This window comes from Penicillium waksmanii (genome assembly GCF_028829765.1).
Source record: "Penicillium waksmanii strain IBT 27052 chromosome Unknown utg000002l:1.0-3326099.0:1.0-3328782.0, whole genome shotgun sequence".
NCBI classification, from domain to species: Eukaryota; Fungi; Ascomycota; class Eurotiomycetes; order Eurotiales; family Aspergillaceae; genus Penicillium; species Penicillium waksmanii.
Genome location: NW_026643249.1, coordinates 2285880 through 2310863, shown reverse-complemented (window position 1 = coordinate 2310863; position 24984 = coordinate 2285880). Strand labels below are relative to the sequence as shown.

Sequence of the window (24984 nt, the reverse complement as noted above, 5' to 3'; positions counted from 1 at the left end):
TACCCACACTGTTCTTTTCTGGTCACTACTTCGATACAGAACAACCATGAGTCAAGAAGGTATAAATAGACACCAGTCTCCATAATAAAACATTCCATTCGTTAACAATAATATTTCTAGAAAACTCTTGGACAGGCAGTCCTATTGAATTACCCCAATATGCAGCCTTTGCAAGCAAAACGGCTGATCAGGGGGATTCAATCCTCCCTCTTCATTCCAGGCCTTCGCTATACAATAATGGCATGTCTACAACTGGTCGCGCAAGCCCTATCCCTCCATCGTCCGTAACTCCTAGTGTTGCAGAAATCCCTCCGAGTCTATCGGCAGGACGAAATTTCCTTGGATTTTGCCGTACCTATATCTGTTCTGACTCATGTCTTCATATCTCTTTCCTTATTATACTGGGCTTACAGATTATTGCGTGTCTTTGGTATTTTGGGCTTCTTTTGTTTTCTGTGTAGCCATCTATCCCTATCTTTGCCCTTTTCAAGTTGCGTTGCTTTTTCTGTGTATTTGGGGTCTGTTGTTATTAGCTGTTGACTAACTTGGGAGACCTATATAATACTTCCTAACAAATCATTCATGGCTAAGCATCAATGTCGTCAGACTTCCAAGGTTGATTAATTTCGAGAAATTATACTTTGAGGGGTCCCTATAATTTACTCCTGCACCGATCCGTGGATGTCATTCTTTGCGGCTCTACAAAGGGACGCGGCCTGAAAGTGCTTTCGCATGTTAATTTTTTCTATTTCCTGTCTCTCCACGAAGATACTTCCTTGTTTTTCTCAACTTTTTTATTTGCTTCAATCTACACCCACTTTTTCTGATACTACGATACAGAACAACCATGAGTAAAGAAGGTACAAAGAAACTCCAGCTTCCACCATATAACATTATATTCGCTAAGAAACTAATACTTCTAGGCGACGCCTGTATTGAACTGCCCCCATATGCGGCCTTTTCAAGTAAAACAGCTGGTCATGAGGGGGCAATCCTCCCCTGCTACTCTAGGCCCCCCCTCATATAATCTTTCCGGATTTACAGATGCTCACGCGAGTCCCATTCTCTATTCAACCGAAACTCCCACTGCCACAGAAGTTTCCCCTTCCAAAGCAATGAATTGGTGGAAGAAACCTCAAAGTGGTTTTCATTCAGCAGGGAAACTTGTCTGGCGAGTGTGGGTTGGATTCTGGAAATTTCTCCGGTCAAGCTTCTGTGGAGTTATAAACGCCCTCAGAAATTGCCTGGAACCTATCTGTCGCTGTCTCTGTTCCAAGCCGTGTCTTATTTTTTCCGCTATCATTTTACTGCTTTTCTTGGTAATTGGGGTTCCTATTGTTGTTGTGAAGAAACACCTGATTCCACCCTCCGTCCCGAAAGGTTGGGAAGCACGTTATGACAAGGAATACAAGACCTGGTATGTCTCAACTCCTCCCCGGCCAACCCTCCCAGAAAAGATAAAACAAAAACTAACAAACCAGGCACTACTTAAACCCCGCCGCCGGAAAAGATCAATGGTATAACCCAAAATGGAAGGCACCTGCTGTCCCGGATGGTTGGGAATTACAGTGGGACATTCAATACAAAATCTGGTATGTCTCAACTCCTCCCCTAACCCTCTGAGAAAGTAAAAGTGAGAATAACAAGTTAGGTGGTACAAAAATATCGCTACCGGAAAAGAACAATTTGCGAACCCAGAATGGATACCCCCAGCCGTCCCGGATGGTTGGGAAGCATTATGGCATCCTACAGTCAAATTCTGAATTGTCTCAACATTCCCCCTAACCTTCCCGGGAAATATAAAGCAAAAATTAACAAGCTAGGTACTACAAAAACCTCCCTACCGGACACGTGCAATGTGCACACCCAGAATGGGTAGCACCCGCTGTCCCGGCCGGCTGGGAAGCATTATGGTCCCCTACCTCCAACAAGTGGTATGTCTCAACTTCAACCCCCCCCAGTTCTCCCAGAAAAGGAAAAGCAAAACTAACAAGCCAGGTTCTTGCGACACCCCGCCTCTCAAAGATCGCAATGGTATTATCCAGGAACGTTTTCTTTGGTCTCGAGCTGGAAAAGAAAGCGAGAACTGGTAGACGGACGTGATCGAATCAAAAGAGCCCAACCTTTTCTCACAGTACCACTACCGACAAGTACTATACCAGCGGCCAGCACCGAGCTTCTGGACGATCTAATCGCTACATGGGATAGCGATAGCTCCTCGCACATTTCTGCAAGAAGGAATAGCCCTACCGAAGACCCATCGCCGCCAAAGGGTTGTAAGACAGATAAAGACTGTGAGCGGCCAAACTTCCGTTCTTGGGACCAAATGATCCAGAAATCACTGTGTTGTGCCAAGTGCTATGTCTTCTATTAGTATTAGTCCTAGATTCTGCACCGGTGAAGGAGAAAGGTCACGATGTTATTTTCGGGGTTAGTGCTGCGTCGTACACTTCAAGTTGTGGACTCGAAGATCGCGGGCGACCGAGGACCAAATAACGAGATCGTGCGAAGGGAAGGGGACTCTGAAGTTAGGGCCACGGGGTTTTCTGGGTCCATGTTCAATTTGCGACTGGTCTAGGGATTTGCGATAGTAGGTGGAGGAGGCCCGTTGTTATTAGCTCTTGGAATTACTGCATATCAAAAATCTTGGACGGAGGTTAGCAGAGACTAATCTCTCTTGTGAGAAGCAATATATATCCAAACCATTTGATTCAAAGACATACCAGCAACCTTTAAGCTAGAAGGTGAATATTAATTGTTTAGTTAATCAGTGCCTTAGAGTCAGCGATCGGGGCTGAAAGGCCTTACCTAAGTTACTTGATGAGGCTTGGGTGTTCCCCGGGATTCAAAATATCCAACGTACCTAACGAAGCAGGATCCTCTGACAGAGCCTCATCACTCCTACAATTTTCGCAGGGAGCAGGCACCTTTAGCGTATTAGACCTATTGCTCGGCGGCTTGGAGTTTTTTCTGACCAAAGTCCGGTACCCCGGCTGAATGACGAGACTAGAGACCTGGCTGATTCAGTTACGTGGGCTGTTTATCATTGGATAGGAAGACTAGAACGAAACTTACTGGGACTGATAACAGCACCATAGTAGCCTAATACATCATGCGAAAGATTGCGACAACCTTCATTTGTATCGCCTTTGCTAGCTTACAATAATCCCAATTCATCCTTTTATATTAAAGGGAAGATGCTTCGATTCTTATGTGACGATATTTTGTTAAATTTGAAGCCCGATGTTATTAAATCTTGCTTGCGACGACACAACTCAGTCTAACCAAATTTCATTTTTTTCTCTCAATTATTGTATACAGTGACTGATACGAGGCATTAATCACCCACAAAAAACGCCCTCGAAGCCCGGATAGTCATCGATCATATCGTATAGCTGCCTCATTTCATCACCATCCCCCATATGCTGCCAAAGAAACCACAGCGTCTGTGTCCAACATTTCATCCATCCGGGAAAGGTGTCCAACGAATCCATGATCGGAAATGCTTCAAGAGCCTTCACAAATCGTAATTCATCAGTATCCTTTTCGGCATTCTCCACTGGAGTACCTTTAAGTGTTTGGAGAGATTCGTCGTCAATGATAAGACACACTCGATATTTGTTAAACCCATCACGCATTCCTTGGCCATCGACCCAAGCCTCAAAATGAGCGCGAACTGTCTCAAGAGAAGCCCTATCAAATTGTGTCGGGTCTTCTATGATCGTCGACTGGTATTTGGACCAAACGTCGGTAGGAATATCATTATTGCTATACCGAGGTTGTTGAGTGACTTCCTTAAAGAATTCATTTTTCAAACACGCCTCAATATATCTGATAGCGTGAGGGAAAGCAGTATCGGATTCAGCAGTGTAGGTGGTGCGATAGATGACGTATCCCCAATCTGGCAAGCTGAAAAGTCTGTTCCGAAGCTCGTCCATATTTGTGTAGGTTGGCTGGAGTGTGTCTGGGTTGTTTGGAGTGTATGTAGTGTCAGGCTCGTTTGTATCGATGTCTGCCCAGGGGTATGGGGAGAAGAGATGAGCAGATGAAGGAAAATTATGCCCGACGTCTCCGAGCTACCAAGCCCACTCGAGTTTGCCAAGACAGCCCAGTGCTACCTGGCAATTCTCTGAATTTCCACAAAGTCAGTCAATTCAATATGCAGTTTCTCATGAATCTTGGATCGAGCTAGAGTGGACTAAGACCTAGTAGATTCAGTGGAACTAGCTCAATAGAAGCGAATTAGTAGAATATGTGGTAATTTCACTAAGCACTCCACCGTATACCCTACGCTTGGGTTTTGTTTCACATTTTGTTTCTTCTTTTTTTAAAAAAAAAACCGAAAGAAAAGTCAGCTCAAATCATGCAATAGAGAAATTGTTATCAGTAGAGTCTATTTGGTCACTTCTAGGATACGGTCGCTCCCGGGTGCGGTGTGTCTATATGACTCTTGACAACTTTCCTGTGCGAGTCTGTTCCCCGTCTGTTCTTTTGATTTTTATTTCCTGTCTTGATTCAGTGGGACTTTTTGTTGATCCCTATTCATAATGACCTCTGAAAACAGCGCGCTGATCATTACTGACATTCAGCATGCTCCCAAGGTGTCGGCGATATGACCACAAGAGTTCTTCTTGTTTTATAGAAATCACCAAGCTCCAGAGTTTATCTCGTCAAGTCTCCATGTTATTCAAGTTCTTTCTGCTATATTGGACTTGCTATTTTGGACTATCAACATTATTTCACGTCTCCTTTCCATTCTATGAGATGATTTCAATCAAGACCGTGGTAATTAATTCTCGCAGAGTTAGCCTGCCTTTTGAAAGTCTCGAGAATCTCGGGGACTTGGTTAGCTTTGGCACCGGTTCGAACTTTCCAATATTTGAGCATCTCATTGGCCCAATGGTCGATAAAGTCTCGCACCCGTTGGGTGTTATTGTCCAAGAGATCACGGGTCCATTGGTCCCATCGAGCCTGCGTGTGTTGGTTCGTATTTCCGTTGTTCACCAACCATGTATCTGCTCGGCCGAATTCCGTGCGCATAGTATTCAAAGTGTGAACCAGGCCAGGCTGAATCCTAAAGTGATTCAAGTAGGTGATGACTGTGAGTGAACTTCATAAGTTTGTAACATTTGTATCACTCCGCCGCCAAGAATTTCGCTTAGATCAACATTCCCGTAGCTCAGATCATATTGATGGAATGAGAAGATAATGACCTCGATCGGAAAAGTCCAATCACGCAAAATGTTCTTCGTACTCATCTCTGACGTCTTGATGGGTGATCTTGGCGTCCCAGTAGTCAACGGCATTTTTCCTGGCAGTACATGACGTCTTGTACTTCAGCATTGGGACAAAGTATTTTTCCTTTTACTAGAGAGCAGTGATACGAAAGGTCATCTAGTTGTCGTATTCACCATTCTCAGATATTAATCAGTATGTGGTTAGAGAACACGGATGCTCGACTGTGCAGGTACCTCGCGGCTGTTTCATCATATAGGGCATTTCATTTCACCGGGATGGGGGTTAGTACCAGGTATCAGTATTAAGAAACCAGGGAAGTCGAATGATGTTAGAAAGTGGATATTACCAAATAGTGTTATAATTACAGAGGTTATGGTGCCAAAAAGAGAGAAAAGCTGTAATCTGTCATGGATAACCTAGTGGAAGGCGCACCGCTAAGTCGGCAACCTAGCTGCGGCAGCAATGTCAGCAGGTCAAAGGTGCCTGGTACGAATCCTGGGGAAGTCTTTCTACTCGGGCGAGTAATCCCCGACGCTAGATGGCTTTAAGTTTGGAAATGACCCTTGAGGGAAGAAATTCTGCAGAGACATCTCCACCCTGGGATGGCGTCGCCAGAACACACCGTCCTGTTACCAGGACGCTGGCTGTTTGGTGTGACAACCACTTCATCTTCTTTTTTTCCCCCGTAGGTCAGGTACCCTACCTACCCTGGCCCCTATCTTATCTACACCCACCTTTTCCACGTGCCACACCTTTTTTGTTGGCACTTTTAAGCTTTCTGGTTAAACTCTGTCCAATCTCAAAAATGGGTAGGTATTCTTTCAAACAAGTCCAATTCTCTCTCAAAATCTAACTCAGTGGGTAATCTCTCAAAATGCAAAAAACCAAATGCGACCGGGGGATCCATACCATGCGCCACGAACGGGCATGCAACAACCCCCTGCTCAGATCTTACAGACTATTTAAAACTAATGCCACTAGCCTCTCACAACTCGGCCTGAGTCTTGAGGTCCTCATTAAACTTCACGAAATCCGCCTTCATGAATCGCCCCAACAGCGATGGGGCCATAAGGAAAGACAATGGCCCGCTTAAATCCTCCGACTGCGTGAAGATCGTGGCCGTCCCGTCCTTTGCAGGCTCCATCTTGAACTCATGGCGCCCGGCAACTGTAAATACCGGCGGGCCCTGCCAGGCGAAAAGATTCTCAGAGTTTTCCTGTTGATCGAAGTTAGCAATCAATGCAATGCATTTTATCCCGAGAACCGTTGATCGGTGTTCCTATGTTCCTACCTTAACCTCTGCTGTGAACTTCTGCCCCTCGATATTGGCATCAACCTTGTCACCGGGCACAAGAGAATCCGGGGCCTTGGACGAGTCATCGTGCACTGCTAGGCTTCGGATAAACCCCTTGTGCCACTCTGAAAGGCCAGAGAAGTTGAGAAGCTGGAAGGATGATCATTTGGTCAGCGTCGTCCCCCCCTTGTTTTCCATTCGAGATATGTTTCAGGGATGACGAACTACTTCCCGCACCCTGGATGGCGGGGCGGCAATCTCAATACTGCTTTCGTTTCTGGGCATTTTGATGCGAATGATGCAAAAATGTAAGTTATGAAGGAGAGAAAGAAAGGGTGATTGGGAAAAGTCAAATGTAAAGGGGAGGAAGAGGAAGGCCGGGACTCTCTATTCCCCTGGGACGTGGTGCGTGCGCGGAAGATCTACTATGCTTATTGTGTGACCCACCCCTTCTCCCGGTTGGTTGAAACTGGTGAGAGTTATATGTAAAACGGGTATCCCCGTTTGCTCGGGCCGTTTCAGTTGGATGTGCTGTCAAGTCCACCACCAATGGACTAATCACGCTGACCTTGGCGTCGAGAGTTATCCAGGAAGCCTCTCAGCCCTAACATGGAGAGCGGGTCTCGGCATCATCAATACTGACCTCGTCGTGTCTGGCAATTTTCTACGTGTGTCTAACTCACCTTGAGAGATTTATTACTCAAATGCACCTGGAAGAAAAAGATAGCATACTACTATCTAATCAAAGGAAAACACAAGCGAGCTCAAAGCGGTGTCCATCATACGTCGAGCTATTCAACTACCGCGAACTTTGAAAGGAAGGCAAGAATAGTAGAGCATGCATTTTTTAGATCATGAAGCCTCGGTGAGTTTGACAATCCTTTCAGCTGCGTGATCAAAGTCCGCCTCCACGACAAGGTTATCCAAGCCGGAGTCTTGAATCTAGAAAGGTTAGCCATGGGTCGCCTTAGGATCATTTCGTAGGGAATTATACCAATTTCAATCCCTTCTCGCTATTTGTTCCCTGAAGCCGAACGACGACTGGCACCTTGAAGCCTCCCATAGCACTGGCCGCAGAAATTATAGATTCGGCAATCATATCACAACGAACGATTCCTGAAGCAGATCAGCAGAAGATCCGCCGTCTCACACATGTGCATAAACTTACCACCATAAATATTGACGAGTATACCCTTTATCCGCGTATCCCGTTGCAGTATATCAAAGGCCTTCGACAAAGTCTCCTTCGTCGCCCCACCACCAACATCTAGAAAATTAGCACACTTCCCACCACAAAGGGTAACGAGATCATTAGTCGCCATCGCAAGACCAGCCCCATTAACAACGTTCCCGATATTCCCCTCAAGCCGGACATAAGAAAGACCCAGCTGGGCCGCCTGGTACTCATCCTCCTCACCGGGCGCTGGCTCCTCCAAATCAAAAAGCTCCCGCTGTCGGAACTTGGCCGAATTGTCAAAGTTGAATTTCGCGTCGAGGCAGAAGAATTCGTCGTCCGGGGTGCGCACGAGTGGATTCAGTTCTAGCAAAGTGGCATCTTTTTCTCGGAATAGTTTCACCATTTGGTGCAAGATGTGAGTAATTGGCGCCATTTCTTTATCCGAGAAGCCAAATTGGGCTTGGATGTAGGAGGTTATTTCCGGAGTTATGCCGTGGTACAAATTGAACCAGAATCGTTGGAGTCTGCTTGCGTTGGATTCGATATTGACGCCTCCGTCATCGGATATTAGCAGCACGGGCATATATCGGTCGCGGTCGAATGTGATAGCTACGTAGAATTCGTCTGCGATGTCGACGGACTTGTAGATGTAGAGCTTGTTCACAAGGAGCCCTTCGGGAGGTGTTTGCTTGGTGGTTAGGTTGTACCCGAGCATATTGGAGGCACTTTCGAACGCTTCCTTTGGTCTGAAAGATGTTAGGTCTTGGTGTAATCAAGTTTCTGCATAGGAGTGAACTAACGAGGATACGATGCGCACCCCGCCTTTGCCATCGCTGTTGAATTTGCCTTTGCCGCGGCCTCCGGCGAGGACTTGCGCTTTTACTACCGAGGGTGCGTCTATTGGGGAGTGTTAGCTGTTGAAATGCCCCAAATGCGCCCGCTCTTCGACCTAAAGGTAGTAAGCATGGACTGACTGATGCTAGAAACTACATCCTTGGCTTCTTGCGAAGTGGTGACCACGGATCCCTGAGGTACGGGAATTTGAAACTGTCGATGAAGGGTAAGTCTCTCTCGTCAGCATCCGAGCTGTGGGGAAACTATACATCCTTGAGTAGTCGGTGGGATTGATATTCGAGAAGACTCAGCCTGCGCAACTGCTGTATGAATGGGCCGCGATGCTAGCGATGGAATAAGTATCTTGTTGCTGATCGGACGCCGTGGAGGTGGGGAAACAAGCTCATACCCCTTGCAAAAATCGCGAGAGGGAATGCCGACCGATCATTAAGAATGTCAAAGTAAGCCTTGGAGGGCTTTGCTAGCATTCATAACGAAATTATTGTCGAATAGACGAATTGTCGTGATTATAAACGCCCGGGCCTGGCGATGACATCAACACTGAAGTCACTTGGGTAGAGCCAAATACGGGGTTGAGGGTGTCACTTGGAAGCTTAATTTGGGATCGAACAGTGGTTCAACCCCGGCTTTTGTTATTAGTCATTAGGTTCATATACTAGTATTTGGCCCATTCTAGGTAATGTATTCCTCTTCTCCGATTTCGCGAACACGTGGGGCTTTTGTCGCTCTTATGGTTGACTTTGTTCTTTGCAACGTCTATCCATGGCCAGCAGCCTGCTATCATACCTCCCAATTTCCCATACTATGACTGTTCTGGAAACCACGGTGCATATTATAAAACGTGTGTACTGCACCATGTCCATTAAAAAAGTCAAGATATCCTGTTAACTTATTAATTCAACAGTGGGGGCATTACGTTTCAGCTTAGTTGGTTTTATGGCGCTGGGGTTCAAGACCTTCCCAACCCCCCCCACGACGGCTACTCTCAAGGAATGTGCCGACGCTTGTGCGGCCCAGGAATCTCCTGTCTGTCAAGGCGCATACTGGGATCCAAACACAAAGGTCTGTCATTGGAAAGACATCTACTTTCCTGGCCAAGGAGGTATGATGTGGTAACAGTGGAAGCCTCTTGTAGCACGGCCAGATCACTCCTGCCCATCCCAACGCCTAACAAGCGAGCTGTCCAACCCTGATGAGGCTGAAAAACCTCAATGTCCCGATGGTAAAGTTCCCCGATAATGATTTCTCTTCCCATCTGAATATTTGCTGACACGATTATCAATTGAGTAGACAATGGAAAGGTGATGAAGTTTGCAGACGGTACTCAGTTTACTGTCATCTGTTATTCCAAGAACAAAGATGAAAGCCAAGCTGAGATCACATCGGCACGTTTTGTAGCATCGTCTTTCAAGGACTGTGCTGAAAGATGCTCTGTGGCATCTGGTTGCAAGAGGTATGTCATTTAACCTTTTATGATGCATAAAATATTGATTTATGAACTTTTCATAACAACGACCTTCGTAGCGTTGTGCGCACTGTAGGAAAAAAGCACAAGAACAGATTCTACGGGAACATGCAAGCTTTACGGTACCGGGGGATTCGCTACCGGAGAGCCATCAGATGGCTCTTTGGACTACGCCTATATCAGCAACCCACCACCCGTCAATTAGCCTAACCAACAGACTGCTATCTGTTCCACTAAGTGCCCGGGTGCCGATGGAGAGGTGTGCATAAATCAAATGCCCGAGTAAGTGCCTTGTCTACCTCCGCAGAAAGAAGCACATGGAAACCTCACAGGTATTCTAGCTCTTTTTAATGGATTGTGGCAAGCGTCATGGAACCCATATATTTTTGCAGGACACACAAGATACATTCGAAGATTGCATTGATGCCTGCTCCTTGATGCCCCAATGCCATAGTGTGGATTACCACTTGAGTGGTAAAATATGTTCCTACGGACAACACTTGGGGTCGCCTGCAGTTTCAGTTATTGCCTATACCAGTGCCCACTCTTTAGGATGTGGTAATGCGTGTAAATGCGGCAAGAAGTCATAGAAGCCCTCTCCGTACGACGCTTAATAAGCGCAGGGTGGTCAGTAGTTGTATAATGCTCACTGCTAGTATATCTTTCTTTCGCAACTAAAATCCTGGCGGCTACTATCCATGAATCTGTCCCTTTATTCCAAGGTTTTGATATCGATATTTACTCCATTCGTTCATGCGATTTTTCATATGTCCTGATCCATTCCCGGGCTGTAAGTATCTGGGGATGCACCTACTAGCTTCAAGTTCAAGTTAAAAGTTGTATATGTACGTTTAATTGATACTGCAAACAATTCCAATAAACCCAAATGGGAGTGAAGGTGGCCAGGCTTCCAACTTTGGACCTCATCATTCCAATTCCAAGCCTGGCAACGGCCGTGGCACCGACAATGGTAATACTGATGGTGGTGATGGAAATGGTGACAAGATGGATATTGGTTCTAGGGGTGCAAACGGTACGGTCGACGGCACGATATAGATAGTTAGTTAACTAACTAATTAACTCAGCGTGTCTGTGTGACATCAAGTGACATCATGTGACATAATTATGTTGACAGGAGTGCCCAATCGGTAGAGGTTCCGGGTGCCGCAGCTAGTTACGGACCGCCCGAATCAACACAAACATTTGAACCTTGCTTCCTACACTATCCTCCTCCCGAGCCACTTCTTAAGCTACCATTGAAACCATGTCAAGCCTCGATGGACTCCTCAACCGACAGAGACCTGGACCGTGGCAAAAGTTCTGGGCACAGCCTTGCGTCTTCCTGGCCCATCAGCTTTACCGTTGGCGGGAGCCCATCCCAGCTATCCCTACGAACCCTGTTACGATTGTCTGTATCTCTGATACCCATAACGCCCATATCAGCGTTCCAGATGGTGATGTTTTAATACATGCCGGCGACTTGACACAATCTGGATTTCTAAAGGAGCTTCAAGAAGCACTCAACTGGATACATACCCTACCTCATCCTACTAAGATTGTTATCGCTGGTAATCATGAGTTATTACTTGATGCTAAGTTGAGTAACCAATCCACCCAAATATCAACGGATCGGATGAATCTAGATTGGGGTAATATAATATACTTGGAAAATACCGAAGAGACAATCTGCTGCCCAAATGGTCGACAACTCAGGGTTTACGGTAGCCCTTATTCTCCATGTCATGGAAATTGGGCCTTTCAATACCCCCGAAGTCAGGATATATGGGCAAACTCAGTCCCAGAAGGAATCGATATCCTAATTACCCATGGACCACCTCTTGCTCATCTTGATCTACTAAAATTAGGATGTCCTCATCTACTCCAGACACTATGGAGGGTCAAACCAAGGCTTCATGTCTTTGGACATATACATGAGGGCGCAGGAGTTGAGTGGATTTCTTTCAGTCGCTTACAAGCTGCGTATGAGCGTACGATAATTTTTGGAGGGGGATTCAAAAATCTTCTATACACAGCATGGGAGTTTTTCAAAGGATATATAGGCCTTCAAGTTGCTGTTGAAGCAAAATGTTTGCTTGTGAATCCATCGATTGTTGGAGGACTATGGGATAATGAGCGAAGAGAGCCCGTCAAGGTTCTTATTTAATTTTCTAATGTTGTTCATAGCGTCAATGAATCGATTATTTTTTGATTCTCGAGGACAAGCATGCTTTACGTACCTTGTGGTACCTGGCACCCGCTCTCCCGAAGCAGATAGCTTCCTACACCTTCAACATCCCCCAAACCTCCAGCATCACAGCCTAATTCTTTACAAACACCATTCGAAAAAATGGGGTAGCGACTAAGCAACTTGCGACGTCGTCGCAGTGCAAAATCTTTACGCGACCTGGCCACCGCTCCAACCCCCACCGAACTCCCCCCCGATGTCCCAGGAGACCCTGACCAACGCATTGAACCATGTTGCAGTATACCTGGATGCTAAAAAGCAACAAATCACAATCTTTGCTATAGGTGGGGTGGTAAACACGCTGTTCCTCGAAAATCGGATGCATACTCGTGATGTCGATTTCTTTAACGACGACCTTACTGCTCAGGAGACGGCATATATTCTTCGAGCCACAAAGTCTGCAATGAAAAGGAATCGAGCACTGGAGCCCGAATGGCTGAATAACCACATAGTTCTCTTCATCCCCGCCGAAACTCGCACCATTCTCACAGCACAGGCATTTGCTCAAGACGAGACCGTTTATACCTCAGCTGGACTCCGGCTCATCGCAGCCCCATAGCCATATGTGTTCTGCACAAAAGTGGATCGCATCGCGAAGAGTGGTTTCACTACGCTTCGACCATATGACCAGACAGATGCGATAAACTATCTCCGCAGACAACTGGCGCGTTCCGGAGTCTCCAAAATCTCGCTGGCAACTTTACGGTCCTGGTTTAGTGAATATGCGATTCAATGGAACGATCAGACACGAAACGTGATCGTTACGATCAATACTGTTTATCATGCGACGTTCAATGTTCAAACTGACCCTGTAGATCTTACAGTAGTCAACGTCTTTTGAGTCACCTGATTTCACCCGCTAATCTGTAGCCCAGCTCAACCGAGACTCACCCACAACCGAAGCTCGTCTATCACCCTAATAGGCGCGTCAGGAAACCAAACAATGGCGACACAGCAAGAGATCAACGTTCTGGAAATTGATGCCAGGCACCTTCAAGGTCTTCTTGAAAGCGGCAAGGTGACAAGTCTCGACCTCGTCAGAAAATATGTCGCCCAAATCCAGCGTCACGACAGCAAGCTTCACGCCATGATCCAAACAACATCCATCGACGTACTCGAGCAGACAGCTAGATCACTCGACCAGGAGCGAGCCGATGGAAAGACCCGGGGGCCGCTTCATGGTCTACCTATCACGATCAAGGTGAGCGAGGATCCACATGCGACCGGGGCCTAGGCCACATTGTTGATTCCCCTTTCCTAGGACAATATTGCCACTCATCCAAGCTTTGGATTGCCGACTAGTGCTGGGAGCTTTGCGCTCTTGAGCTCCAAGCCTCGCAGAAATGCCAAAATTATCGACCAAGTACGAGAGACATCGGAATGAGGAACGGGCGGAGACGCTGATGATTGTTTAGCTGGTCGATGCGGGGCTTATCATAATGGGAAAGGCGAATCTAAGCGTGAGTAACTTCTTGGACAATTGATGAATAGTTGATGAGGGTTCTAATAGTGTACCAGGAATTTGCGAATGCCCGGTAAGAAGGAACAACTACCGAAAGATTCTCTTCGCGACATCCTTTGCTGAACAAAATATCAGAGGTACAAGCATGCCGAGTGGATGGTCTGCCGTTGGCGGCCAGTGTCAGTCTGCCTACGTCCCTACTGGCGTTGATCCACAAGATTCAAGCGAAGGACACTCCGTGAGAACTCTCATTCTAGGCATATGGAAACTTCAACGCTGACAACTAGTCAATCTAGAATCCGTCAGGGTCGTCCGGTGGCTCAGCAGTTTCCGTGGCCGCTGGGTATGCTCCTCTTTCCATTGGCACAGAGACAGATGGGTCGCTTGTATGCCCCTCTGGCCGAGCAGCCCTCTACACGATAAAGCCAACGATCGGTCTTGTTTCCCAAGAGGGAATCATCCCCATATCCAACCATTTCGATGCTGCCGGACCGATGACCAAGACTTCACATGACCTGGCGACTCTTCTTGATGTCTTAGCTTCGAAAGGCTCAGCGGACTCTTTTACCGCCAGCTTGACGGGGACGTGGTCTGATATTTCGGTTGCAGTTTTAGACCCTTCACTATGGAAGTATCCGAGTACCCTGACGAAACCTGCTGATGCTGCAGAAGCTCAAATCGTGAGTGCATTCATTAACTCGGAAGTCAATGTCTAATGAGACAATAGATTCGAGAAATTCACGGAGCGTACGAGCTCATCCGACCAATAGCAAAGAAGTTCGTGGAGAATGTCGATTTGATCTCGCCCGAAGAGTTTGAATTCGAAGGAAGAAATAGCGAGCTTTTGATCTGGTGTGAGTATATTCCGAGAAAAAAGCCAACCTATTGAACAAGCCTTTCTGACTCGGAGAGACAGTGGCGGATATGAAACGAAGCCTCAATGAGTATCTCGAAGACCTTGAAGAGAGTGAAGTCCGATCTCTTGCCGAAGTGATTGAGTACAATAACAAGCACGCGGATGTTGAGCTGCCCTTAAGTAAGAGCGAGTCGTTTTTCTTGTTTGGTCAGATGCGAAGTTGCTTAACTGAATACTATATTTAGCCCACCCAAGACAGGACTTTTTCATCGAGTCGGAAAACCAAAGAACCACCCCCGCCGAGTACGAGCGACACCTGGCCCACCTCAGAGAAGTGGCAAGAGATCGCGGATTCGAGAAAGTTTTCGAAGCACATGGAGTCGATGTTGTAATCGGTCCGACCGACAGTGGCTTGAGATCCTTGGCCGCAGCTGGAGGTAAGACATTATGTCAATCACTAAATATCTACACTATTAACCTGAATAATTGATAGGGTACCCCGTCTGCGGAATGCCTCTTGGGTACTTGGATTACAATGGACGAGCCTTTGGAATGTCAGCTGTGGCCCGGAGAGGTCAAGATGCTCTGTTGGTGAAAGTGATGAGTGCATGGGAAGCGACATTGCCTCCTCGAAAGACTCCACGATGGCTGGAATAGGCTAGTGATGTACGTCAGCCAGTTCAATATCACGACAACCTGTCCCAAGACCGATGGAATTTCCAGCTAGTCGAATTAAGCCTAAAAAGGCTCACGGCAAGGGTGGGCCTCCTGACTCGGCCGCTCGGTTTCCGGTTGCTCGCACCGTCCGAAAATCCGAGTATGCTACATTCGGATAGGCATGCCATTTTAAATGTATAAAGTAAATGAAATAGCTCTTGTCAGCTTAGGCCTTTCATAATAAGCTCTCTCTTAGTATTAACTGACCAAAATACTGCGGGGTTTTGGTGTTTTGGAGCGGGTGAGTTTTTCATGCTGCAGTGCGGGCGAGTGCTAGACTCACCCGCATATGCAATAAAAAGGAGCTTGAAAATTTCATGATCATTGTTGACTCGTCTTCAGAACGTGAAGAGCAATTAAAGATCGATATTTTATATGGAATTCTAGCTGAGACGGCCTGATATCGAAGAATTGACATCGAATCATTGCCCAACACGACACACGCATTCATCCAGGAGTGGCCTAACCGTGTCACCATTCAGAATGCCAGCTTTCCAGCCACGCGTCCCAGGGACATTTTTTGCCGTCTTATTGATAGTGTTACAACAAATTCAAATGGTCGCTGCATTGCCGACCTTGACCGCGAGATCAGACACCACGACCTCTGGCGGTGGTCTTTCGCAACCAGAGAAAATAACTCTATACGTTGTCGCGGCAGTTGGTGGACTGTTTGCTATTCTGGGGGTCGTGATATACATGTTGCGTACACGTCATCTAAAGGAATGTCGAAATCAATCCCAGAAGATGACACAATCTCTTCTGAAAGCCCTCCCCATTGTCCAATACAGCAATGGCAATGGGCACTGTCCAAGCATGCGGGCATCAAGCATCGACTCCGAAGATTCAATGGATGAGAAAATCGAAAAGCAAAGAAATACAGTCTGTCCGATCTGTACGGATGACTTTATCGAAAATCAAATGCTGCGCATTTTGCCATGTGAGCATCAATACCATATGAAATGTATTCAAGATTGGTTGTCCCGGGGTTCGAACTGCCCAGTATGGTATGAAGAAAACAATATTTTCCCAAAACAGCTAGGAATTACTGCTAATGTGTTTTGCTAGCCGAATTGAATTGATGTCGCCGATCAAAGAAAGATCTGCAAAGCATGTGGATCCGTCAGACGTCGAGCAGACATATCCGCGAGCAAATGATGGACACGCGAAGAAGCTACATAATCGCTTGCTGAGACATCTTTATAGTGTTGGTTTGGGACAGCACTATAACAGTGCTTGATTATACGCTGTGTATGTAAATATCTAATGAATCATGATTATGCTCCTACTAAGGTAGCGTTACATTGCACCCGATATGCGTCATCGAGATCAACAAAAAAATTCTCAAGATATGGGAAACCAACCCTAGCTTGAAAAATCATAGTAATCGATAAGATATAGATAAGCTATCGACAACGAGGCAGCCTCGGCCAAAGAATCAAAGACATCCCATTTCCAGCCTGCGTGATAATGAGTCAAGCCAATTTCTTCTAATCAAGCATGCCAAGGCACTATTCTCAATCTGTACAACCACTTTTTGGGGCTAGACTGCGAGGCTATGTTCAAAAAAACTTTATATAAGCGTCACATGCAGAATAAGAGGGAATTAACGTGTCCATTTGTAGATCCTTGTCCACTCCGCCAAGGGTCTGCCAAGGATCCCCCTCGTAATCCCCGCGAAAGAAGTGGCGGAAACCACCAATGAACCCTGTCTAATGTTTAGCTCTCGCCGCCCCCGCTCTGGAAGCCTGATGTCAGAAAGAGGGCGGAAAATGGCGTTGCCTGCGAAGGCTGAGCTCTCTCCTGAACTGAAATCCCATCTCAACCAGGGAACTTTACAAAATAATCCCGCGGATCAGCAACTGACTCCCAGTGCGACTATTTCCTCACCAATCTTGACGAGCTCTGTTGCAACACTACCCTTATCCCTTAAATCTCAGAGTCTTCTCCGAGACCCCTGCAGACATCCCGCCCATGCAAGTTGACGGCCAGCGGGAGCGGAAAGCTGCAGCAATGATGGGGCGGAATGAACCCTTTCTCGCAACCAAGCCTCCCACCAAGCACCCAAAAGTGCTTGACGAGGTTCATGCCGAGCACAGCACCAAAAATATTGCATCGCAAGGAAATGAGCCCAGTGTCGGCTCGCCAAAGCAAAATGCGTTTTCTCTTACCAGTCTGTGGAAGAGAGGGGGGCATCACATGCGCCGCTTGAGTAGGCCAGAAAACACTCAACCTCAATCACCCAAGCCAGCCTCATCGCCCACTCCAGCGGAAGCGCTCTCGCCCAAACCAGAGGTGCAGCCTAAGAGCGATCCATTAGATTTAGATCCAGAGATTTCGAGCGTGCCGATCTTGAAAAAAAGGAATGCGTTCGACCTAGACTCCATTATCTGGGACGAATCCGCTGGAAACCGCAAGAACTATCAAACCCCCCGTCGATCTTGACAGTATTATCTCCCGGCTCTTGCAAGTGGGACACTCTAAGCCTACAAAGAAGGTCTGCATCGAAAATGCCGAAATTATAGCTGTTTGCGCGGCTGCACGCAACCTTCTTCTGTCACAGCCGATCCTGCTAGAGCTAGACGCCCCCATAAAAATCGTCGGTGATATCCATGGTCAATACCCGGATCTCATTCGACTATTCGAGCAATGTGGACGCCCACCTCTATCCAACTACCTTTTCCTAGGAGACTATGTCGACCGCGGCAAACAGAGTCTTGAGACTATGCTTCTGCTTCTATGCTATAAGCTCAAATACCCGGGCAACTTCTTCCTGTTGCGAGGTAATCATGAATGCGCCAACGTCTCCCGTGTCTATGGATTCCATGACGAATGCAAGCGAAGATGCAACATCAAGATCTGGAAGACATTCACGGATGTCTTCAACTGCCTTCCGATCGCTGCGATAGTCGCAGAGAAGATCTTCTGTGTCCATGGCGGTCTTTCACCTAATCTTTTCGACATGAACGAAATTCGCAAGCTCACACGTCCCATCGAAGTGCCCGAACATGGACTTCTAACCGATCTTTTATGGAGTGACCCCGCAAATATCAAAGACTGGGGGCCGAATCCCGACCGTGGCGTTAGCTGGTGCTTTGGGAAGCCGGTTGTTGCGAAATTCCTCAAGCGCAACAACTTGGACCTGGTCTGCCGATCGCATGCTGTTGTGGAAGAAGGATATGAATTCTTTGGCAATAAAGGCTTGGTTACGATATTTTCCGCACCTAATGTGAGTGCTCTCTTCCATGGAGATTGTTATGATGACGTATACGCTGACATTGTCTTTTTCAAAAGTACTGTGGTGAATTCGACAATTGTGGGGCCATCATGTCCGTTTCAAAAGAGCTTCTTTGCAATTTCATTATGTTGAAGCCACCGAATTGGAAACCCCCGACCAAGAGATCCGCAGATGTCAAGGAATCTACTTCTAGAGAGAAGGCTCTGTAAGTATCTATGTTGTCTATCCGGATAGCGCTCCCTTCCCTTGGAGCAATTATTAATCGTTCAACAGTCTCCGCCAAGTGACTTGGAAAGTGTCTCTTTCGTAGGCTCAGCCTGGGTGTATATCTTCTAGGATTTATTTGGCGCTTTTCTCCGACTCCAGACGGTGAGACTCTGGACCTGTTTCTCATACCAAATTGTGATTTTACGTTGATATGAGCATTGCATCGAAGGGAGGAGTTTGGTAGCTAGTTTCCATAATTCAATGATTGCTCAAGTATGTCGAACGAATCAATAAGTAGCACGTCTAAAAAAGCAATGGGACAAATAAGCCAAAAAAATGATCACCCTGAATATCTGCGGGGTGTTTTAAGTGACACTATTCATTCTCGCATTAGCAGAAATCGATCGTCCACGCGTCTCCCAATCGTTCATTCGATTCCCCTAGCCCGCCATGAACCACAATAGTGTTTTCACCGGCAACATCGGCATCAAACCAGCCCCGTGCGAAAGGAAGCTCGGAACCTTGAGCAATAATTTCTTCCCATTTTTGGCTTTCAATGTCAAACGCCCACATGTCCCGCAGCATCTTCCCCGCTCCTTGATGACCCAATGAGCTGGGGTCACGTTCGCCGAACAATGTGACCAAGAAAGACCTCCCTCCCAGACGAATCGGAAGCAAAGAAGCCACACTTCGCGGGGTCGGACCAAATTTACCATCGGGCTGATACGAGTGCGAAGTCCAGGAATTTGTTTCAGGTGAGTAAATGTCGATACTCCCTCCCTGTTCCGAATGACCATCGAATCCGTTCATTCGATACAACTTGCCATCGACAAATGCGATCGAAGTACCTCCACGGGGAGGATCGAATGCTGAAGCAAGTTCTGTCCAAACTCTTTGGGAAAGACTAAATGCCCAAAGATCGGCTAATCTCCCTTTTTCCGGGCAACCTGCATGGAGATAAAGTGTATCCTTCCCGTCGCTAGCCATGCAGTGATAGCTCCGAGCCACGGGAGGTGTCTGTGAGATCGTGTTCGATGGGGAAATGAGCGACCAGGTTGCTGCGGACGGATCGAATTCCCAAATCGCACCCTCTTCCTCGATAGGAGCCATCTCGACACCTCCTCGGCCAGAGAAAATGTAGATCTTCTCATTGAGAGTACACGAGGCAGTACCGACACGGGGAGATGGAGATTGGGATGTCGCCGGTTTGCAGGTAATGGTGGCATTTTCTGGATCTTAGAAATTGGGGTTTAGTACCATGGTCGAATTTCGGGCATTTACCTTTTAGCAACGCCTTTATAACTTACCACTGTTCAGTGAAACGGCGTGGACATCATTGTCACGAGGCTCACGCGGTCGCAGCTCTCCGCCGAAAATGTAAGCTTGATCACCAACAACGGAGATAATTTGTGAGGAGCGACGAAGGATTTCCTCTTCCAGAAGCTTGTGGCAGTTGGCAACGATTTTTGACATTGTAAAGATGAGCGCTGAGTAGATTTCCGCGATGAAAGCGAATGACAGAACCCACGAGCGTCAGGGAATACCTCTTCTATAAATAAGGCATTGGTTTAGTTGGATTGACTGATCGACCGGAGGTTCTGGAGATTCTGAAGGCTCCGGAAGACCTCCAGACTGTATAGTTGTGGGGCAGTCATAAAAATGATCCGCGAGGCAATCTGAAGCGTGGCCTCCGAAACCGCCGGAACCTCCGAAGTCCCCGAAAACTTCCCTCCGCACTCTCCTCATCGACCAAGGCTAATCATCATGTCTCCGAAAAAGGCGTTCAATCCAAAGAGAGCCTGTGATATATGTTATGCCAAGAAGGTACGTCGCCGTCTCCAGTATTTCCGCGCGATTGACCTCTTTACTGACTATGCTATCCCCATCCAGACTCTGTGCTTGTTACCTACACCAGAAGGCCCCTGCGAGAGATGTGTTTACCGTAGCCTTGAGTGTACATTTGAACGAGAGAAGCCATCGAAGAAGCGGCGGATTAGGTATGTGATGCCACCCAATCTTTTCCGGGTTGAAAGCGTATATATTCTCACCTTTTTAACATTCGACTCTAGATCTGCCTCTAGCAATGCATCAAGCGATTCGCAGGCATTATCTCAACGAGTCAGACAGCTTGAGAATGCTCTGGCTATCACCCAAGTCGAGTCGAGACCGGAGTTGTCAGGTTGCCATATTGCCAGCCCCAAAGAGCCCAGAAAACCCGCTTCATTGGCAGCTAGCTCCTTACCAAGTGGCCGGAGTGGAATAGTCCTTTCAGCAAGGTCCCCATACTCATGTCTATCTTCGAGTATAGCGATCAATACCTGCAATTCGGTCGCTGCGGATGATAGTGCCGGGGTCGATGTGTCCGCTTACCAATTCGGACCAAACTGGTTTTTCAATGGTATACCGATCTTCTCCGAAGAAGGAATTAAGTGGCTTTCGACAAGAACAGACCAAAATGTCAATTGGGCGGAATTTTTGATTCCCATGACTGACCCAAGCCCGCTTTCGCTTATTGAGTCACCTGGAGAAATATGCCATTTGCCAGACCAAGATGAAACCCGCCGAACATTGAATGGCTTATTTGAGTCACCATTCAGACTGACATTCCCAGTCATAGACGAATCTTTATTCGAATCAACTATGCAAATTGCTTACGACCCTGTGGATAAAAATATGGCATCTGCCACACAGCTCGCTGCCAGGGCGTGCATTTTGGCTGCTCTCTCTATCACAGCTTCTTCAATTGAGTCCCATCAGAGAACCCAAAATATAGATGCAGAAATGTGTGCTGCAAAGGCCCAAATCATCCTGGTAAATCTAGCAGAGACCACCAACTTAGACACCCTCCAGGCAATAATTTTACTAGTAAGTAGAATCCACTGCTCTTTGTTCTCGACCTTGTCCGCTCACGCTATGCTCAAGCAACTGCAAAAAATGTTCAAGGGCCGCTGGAAAGGAGCTGATTTCTTCAATTCAATTTCGTGTCGCATTATCTGCTCTTTAAGGGGTCATATCTACACGTTGCCAAAATCAGATTGTGAAATGACTCGCTCTGAACGCGAAAAAACCCATATTCGAACATTGTTCTGGTTATGTTATATGCTCGACAAGGACATTTCACTTCGCACTGGAAGTCCACCACTCCTCACCGAGACCTATTGCGATCTTACTGCGCCAATTTGTACACATTATTCTACCTACTTTCCGACGTCAGATGTATCTCCTGAGCCCACTAGTCCAGCCTCCGGACTTCTCGTTTTTAATTTCCCGGGCGATACTCGTCTTGGTAACATGAAGGAGAAGGTGTGCCGTCAATTATTTTCTGCCCCAGCTTTGAAGTATAATGATGATCAACTTCTTCTTAATATAAGGCAGCTGGACGATGAGATCGAATGCTGGCGAATATCGCTTCCAAGCGATGTCCGCCCTGCACTTTTTGTCTCACATAATTCTTTACCGCATTCAGCTGAAGGTGACATACCATTCATTGTTCGACGAATGTCTCTGCAGCTGGAATATCATCACCTTATGACTATTATTCACACGACAGTCAGAAGATGCACGCCCAGTGATGCAAATGAGTCCGAAGACCTTCATGCCGTTGTCCATTCGAGCTTCGATTTATCGCTCGAGGCGAGTCGGTCAACCATTTTGTGCCTGAGATTCCTGCTCAGCATAATTGCAGAACGATCCTTTCCGTAAGTACCCTTTCTCCATTTGCCTTATGACGCCGTTTTGGCCCCTTGAATAAGAGATGCATGATACTAAATGTCGGCATAAAGATTCTTCACGTCCTATTTCACTACTGCCGCACTGGCGATATTCCTTGACATAGTCATCCATCCACTTGGGCCCCAAGCGCAACTCGATTTGGAGCTTCTGATGTCAGCTGCGAATACTATCAAGTCAATTCCCTCGCAAAATCTCGCGCAGGATGAGATTATCCGTGTGAAAGAGGAAAGCAAGTTTGTGATGCGACTGGTGTGGCTTGGAACCTGTGCAATCACCAAAGCAGATCGAGAGAAAGATTTCGTCAATCCATAGTTGAACCGATTCAGCAATTTTAATGTGTAGAGGAAACCAATATTGATATCACCTGGGCAAATTCAAGCTTCAGTTTATTGTAAATTTGAGATATAGAAACTATCCGTGACACTATAATTGAGAATTTCGATTGCTCGGAAGTCCTGTCATCTTGCCTAGGCTTGATTATATGGAAGGGTGATTCTAACACATCCAATCTAAGAATAAATGAAACTTTTGATTGGAAAGTTCAATCGGAGTATTGTAAGAGTCGATGAATAACTGGGTGAGGCCCAGAACTTCTTTGTTGATTTTAGCCCCTGTCATTCCTGAGGCTCGTTTCCCTCGAGGTAGGCATCCCAAACTTTTGATATGTCGTTTTTGTAGATAAAATCCTTGTCACCGTAGAGAAAGCTATCGATCTTACTCTTCAGAAATCCATCGAAATCAGTGTTTTGGGCATGCACTTGTTGCAGCTTTTCTTCGACCTCGTCTAAATGGTTATACCTGCCAACCAGAAAAGGAAGCATGATTAGAAACAGGTACAGAACCAAACGTGATTGGAAGCGATATTTTGAATACCCACATCCTAGTGTAATACGGTGACCGGATCTGAGAAAATATCTCTAGAGCATCCGACAGCGGGCGACCGGTGAATTGTGTGAGCTCAAGTGCTCTTGCTAGAATCCATCCATCCTCCATTGCAAAAGTTGCCCCAGAACCAAAGGCCCCTAAAAAATAGATCAATAATTATTTTCAGCAAGAACTGGGAGCAACTTACCCGAGAGCGGATGACTCGCATCTCCAATGAGTGCAACTTTGCCCCATCCAGTGATATGATCGAGACGCGGGCCAGCAAATCCAGCGAATTCCCACCATTCACCCTCTTCAACTGCATCAACTGCATCTCGAACCCTCTGATCAAATTCCTGAAATCGAATTAGGAAAAATGTCCATTCTTGACGCATGAATACCCCAGAACCATACCTTGACGCGGGACGCGACCTTTTTCGTTGGCTGCCGGAATGCCCCAACCAACGGTCTTCCCAGGGATCTCGGGCTCATGGTAAGACCGTACGGTTATTTCAAATAATGGATCAGAATTTTCAATCTCATCATCCACATCGGAGAAGTAAACATGGCCAGCCTTGCCCCACCACCAGGCGGTTGTGGATGTAATCTCAGGGAGGCTAATTAGACGTGATTTGGGAACAAGAACCCGAAATGCCGTGTTACCTGTGAACCGAAGCTTGTGGTCGGGAAAAAGGCTTTTTCTAACAGCCTGGTTAAAAAAGATATTAGTCCGAAGAAGCACATTTGAGAAAAACGATCTCCAACTGACCGAGTGAATTCCATCAGCTCCCACCACTATATCAGCGCGAACCTCGGTTCCATCCGCAAAGGTCAACCGGACACCTTCATCTGGTAGGTCATCAAGATGGACAAGCTTTTTGCTGTACTTGATGATCCCCTCAGGAACCCGGGCTAAAAGCGCTTGCTGCAGTCGGGTTCTACGAGCGCGAATAGCTCCACGCTGATCAACCGCAGAATTTTCTGGGTGTTCGACCACACTCAAGACCTTACCGGTATATGCATTTCTAAAAACCCAATAAGTGAGAAGCGTAAGATTAATCTATCTTAATTGAACCTGCTAGAGAGGTTACTGACCGTTGATGAGTGTTGGATTTGGAGCCGCCTTTGACCCCCCCCTACTTGCCCCAAGCAAGTCCAAGACGCGCCAAGCGTTGGAGCTTAGACTTAAACCAGCACCAGCCTCTCGAGACTCAGAATGCTTTTCGTAAAGGGTCACTTCGAGGAATGGTAACTCGGAAAGTGAGATAGCAGTTCCTAGCCCCCCAGGGCCACCGCCAATAATAGCCACAGAAGTTCGAGTTTGTCCGACCATCTTGCTCCTGTGTAGTGAATTTTTATAAGGAAACTGAGGGTTCCGAGTCTATGAAGAATATTATATGGACTCGGATGGTTTTATTTTCTTATGGTGGTCGCAAACCGACCGTTCGATGGTCACATAGCACGCCATATCAGGACTTGAACATGCCATGCGCTAACTAGAGATATCGTTCCTCCACTCCCCTCTTCCGAGATTCCCTAGTCATCTGCTAGGAGAACTAAAAATCTGACAAGAATTAAGCGATAGCAAAACGTAGGAATTAGGCTCGATATTTGACAGGCTTTGTTAGGGAAAATCA

General features: G+C 46.7%; 11 protein-coding genes across 11 annotated transcripts; 5 read left to right on the top strand and 6 right to left on the bottom strand.

Annotated features, from left to right (window-relative positions):
• Nucleotides 1-1115: 1115 nt before the first annotated feature.
• N7481_002551 (uncharacterized protein) lies at nt 1116-2208 on the top strand (the record flags this gene model as incomplete). Its single annotated transcript, XM_057261770.1, has 4 exons — nt 1116-1417; nt 1482-1592; nt 1824-1934; nt 2136-2208. 4 exons carry the CDS (start codon nt 1116-1118, stop codon nt 2206-2208), a joined length of 597 nt encoding a protein of 198 aa, XP_057126702.1.
• Nucleotides 2209-3341: 1133 nt separating this feature from the next.
• On the bottom strand, nt 3342-3938 carry N7481_002550 (uncharacterized protein; the record flags this gene model as incomplete). The annotated part of the gene is made up of 1 exon (XM_057261769.1): nt 3342-3938. One exon carries the CDS (start codon nt 3936-3938, stop codon nt 3342-3344), a length of 597 nt encoding a protein of 198 aa, XP_057126701.1.
• Nucleotides 3939-4770: 832 nt separating this feature from the next.
• On the bottom strand, nt 4771-5343 carry N7481_002549 (CAZyme family GH18; the record flags this gene model as incomplete). The annotated part of the gene is made up of 2 exons (XM_057261768.1): nt 4771-5074; nt 5255-5343. 2 exons carry the CDS (start codon nt 5341-5343, stop codon nt 4771-4773), a joined length of 393 nt encoding a protein of 130 aa, XP_057126700.1.
• Nucleotides 5344-6223: 880 nt separating this feature from the next.
• N7481_002548 (SRPBCC domain-containing protein) lies at nt 6224-6817 on the bottom strand (the record flags this gene model as incomplete). Its single annotated transcript, XM_057261767.1, has 3 exons — nt 6224-6454; nt 6530-6682; nt 6758-6817. 3 exons carry the CDS (start codon nt 6815-6817, stop codon nt 6224-6226), a joined length of 444 nt encoding a protein of 147 aa, XP_057126699.1.
• A 567-nt stretch (nt 6818-7384) lies between these two features.
• Nucleotides 7385-8887, bottom strand: N7481_002547 (succinate--CoA ligase subunit beta; the record flags this gene model as incomplete). The annotated part of the gene is made up of 6 exons (XM_057261766.1): nt 7385-7474; nt 7527-7648; nt 7701-8455; nt 8510-8606; nt 8684-8756; nt 8813-8887. Coding segments are annotated over 6 exons (1212 nt in total), but the record flags the coding sequence as incomplete, so codon positions are not given.
• Nucleotides 8888-11293: 2406 nt separating this feature from the next.
• Nucleotides 11294-12193, top strand: N7481_002546 (metallophosphatase domain-containing protein; the record flags this gene model as incomplete). Its single annotated transcript, XM_057261765.1, has 1 exon — nt 11294-12193. The coding sequence occupies one exon, from the start codon at nt 11294-11296 to the stop codon at nt 12191-12193; it is 900 nt and encodes a 299-aa protein (XP_057126697.1).
• Nucleotides 12194-12470: 277 nt separating this feature from the next.
• On the top strand, nt 12471-12833 carry N7481_002545 (uncharacterized protein; the record flags this gene model as incomplete). Its single annotated transcript, XM_057261764.1, has 1 exon — nt 12471-12833. The coding sequence occupies one exon, from the start codon at nt 12471-12473 to the stop codon at nt 12831-12833; it is 363 nt and encodes a 120-aa protein (XP_057126696.1).
• A 384-nt stretch (nt 12834-13217) lies between these two features.
• N7481_002544 (uncharacterized protein) lies at nt 13218-15249 on the top strand (the record flags this gene model as incomplete). The annotated part of the gene is made up of 10 exons (XM_057261763.1): nt 13218-13475; nt 13536-13637; nt 13690-13734; nt 13793-13809; nt 13872-13974; nt 14033-14416; nt 14464-14590; nt 14653-14772; nt 14838-15029; nt 15086-15249. 10 exons carry the CDS (start codon nt 13218-13220, stop codon nt 15247-15249), a joined length of 1512 nt encoding a protein of 503 aa, XP_057126695.1.
• Nucleotides 15250-19141: 3892 nt separating this feature from the next.
• On the bottom strand, nt 19142-20224 carry N7481_002543 (Kelch repeat protein; the record flags this gene model as incomplete). The annotated part of the gene is made up of 2 exons (XM_057261762.1): nt 19142-19986; nt 20059-20224. 2 exons carry the CDS (start codon nt 20222-20224, stop codon nt 19142-19144), a joined length of 1011 nt encoding a protein of 336 aa, XP_057126694.1.
• Nucleotides 20225-20515: 291 nt separating this feature from the next.
• On the top strand, nt 20516-22453 carry N7481_002542 (fungal specific transcription factor domain-containing protein; the record flags this gene model as incomplete). Its single annotated transcript, XM_057261761.1, has 1 exon — nt 20516-22453. One exon carries the CDS (start codon nt 20516-20518, stop codon nt 22451-22453), a length of 1938 nt encoding a protein of 645 aa, XP_057126693.1.
• Nucleotides 22454-23097: 644 nt separating this feature from the next.
• Nucleotides 23098-24680, bottom strand: N7481_002541 (FAD-binding monooxygenase; the record flags this gene model as incomplete). The annotated part of the gene is made up of 6 exons (XM_057261760.1): nt 23098-23281; nt 23361-23505; nt 23556-23703; nt 23757-24056; nt 24117-24372; nt 24439-24680. The coding sequence occupies 6 exons, from the start codon at nt 24678-24680 to the stop codon at nt 23098-23100; spliced, it is 1275 nt and encodes a 424-aa protein (XP_057126692.1).
• Between the last annotated feature and the right edge of the window lie 304 nt (nt 24681-24984).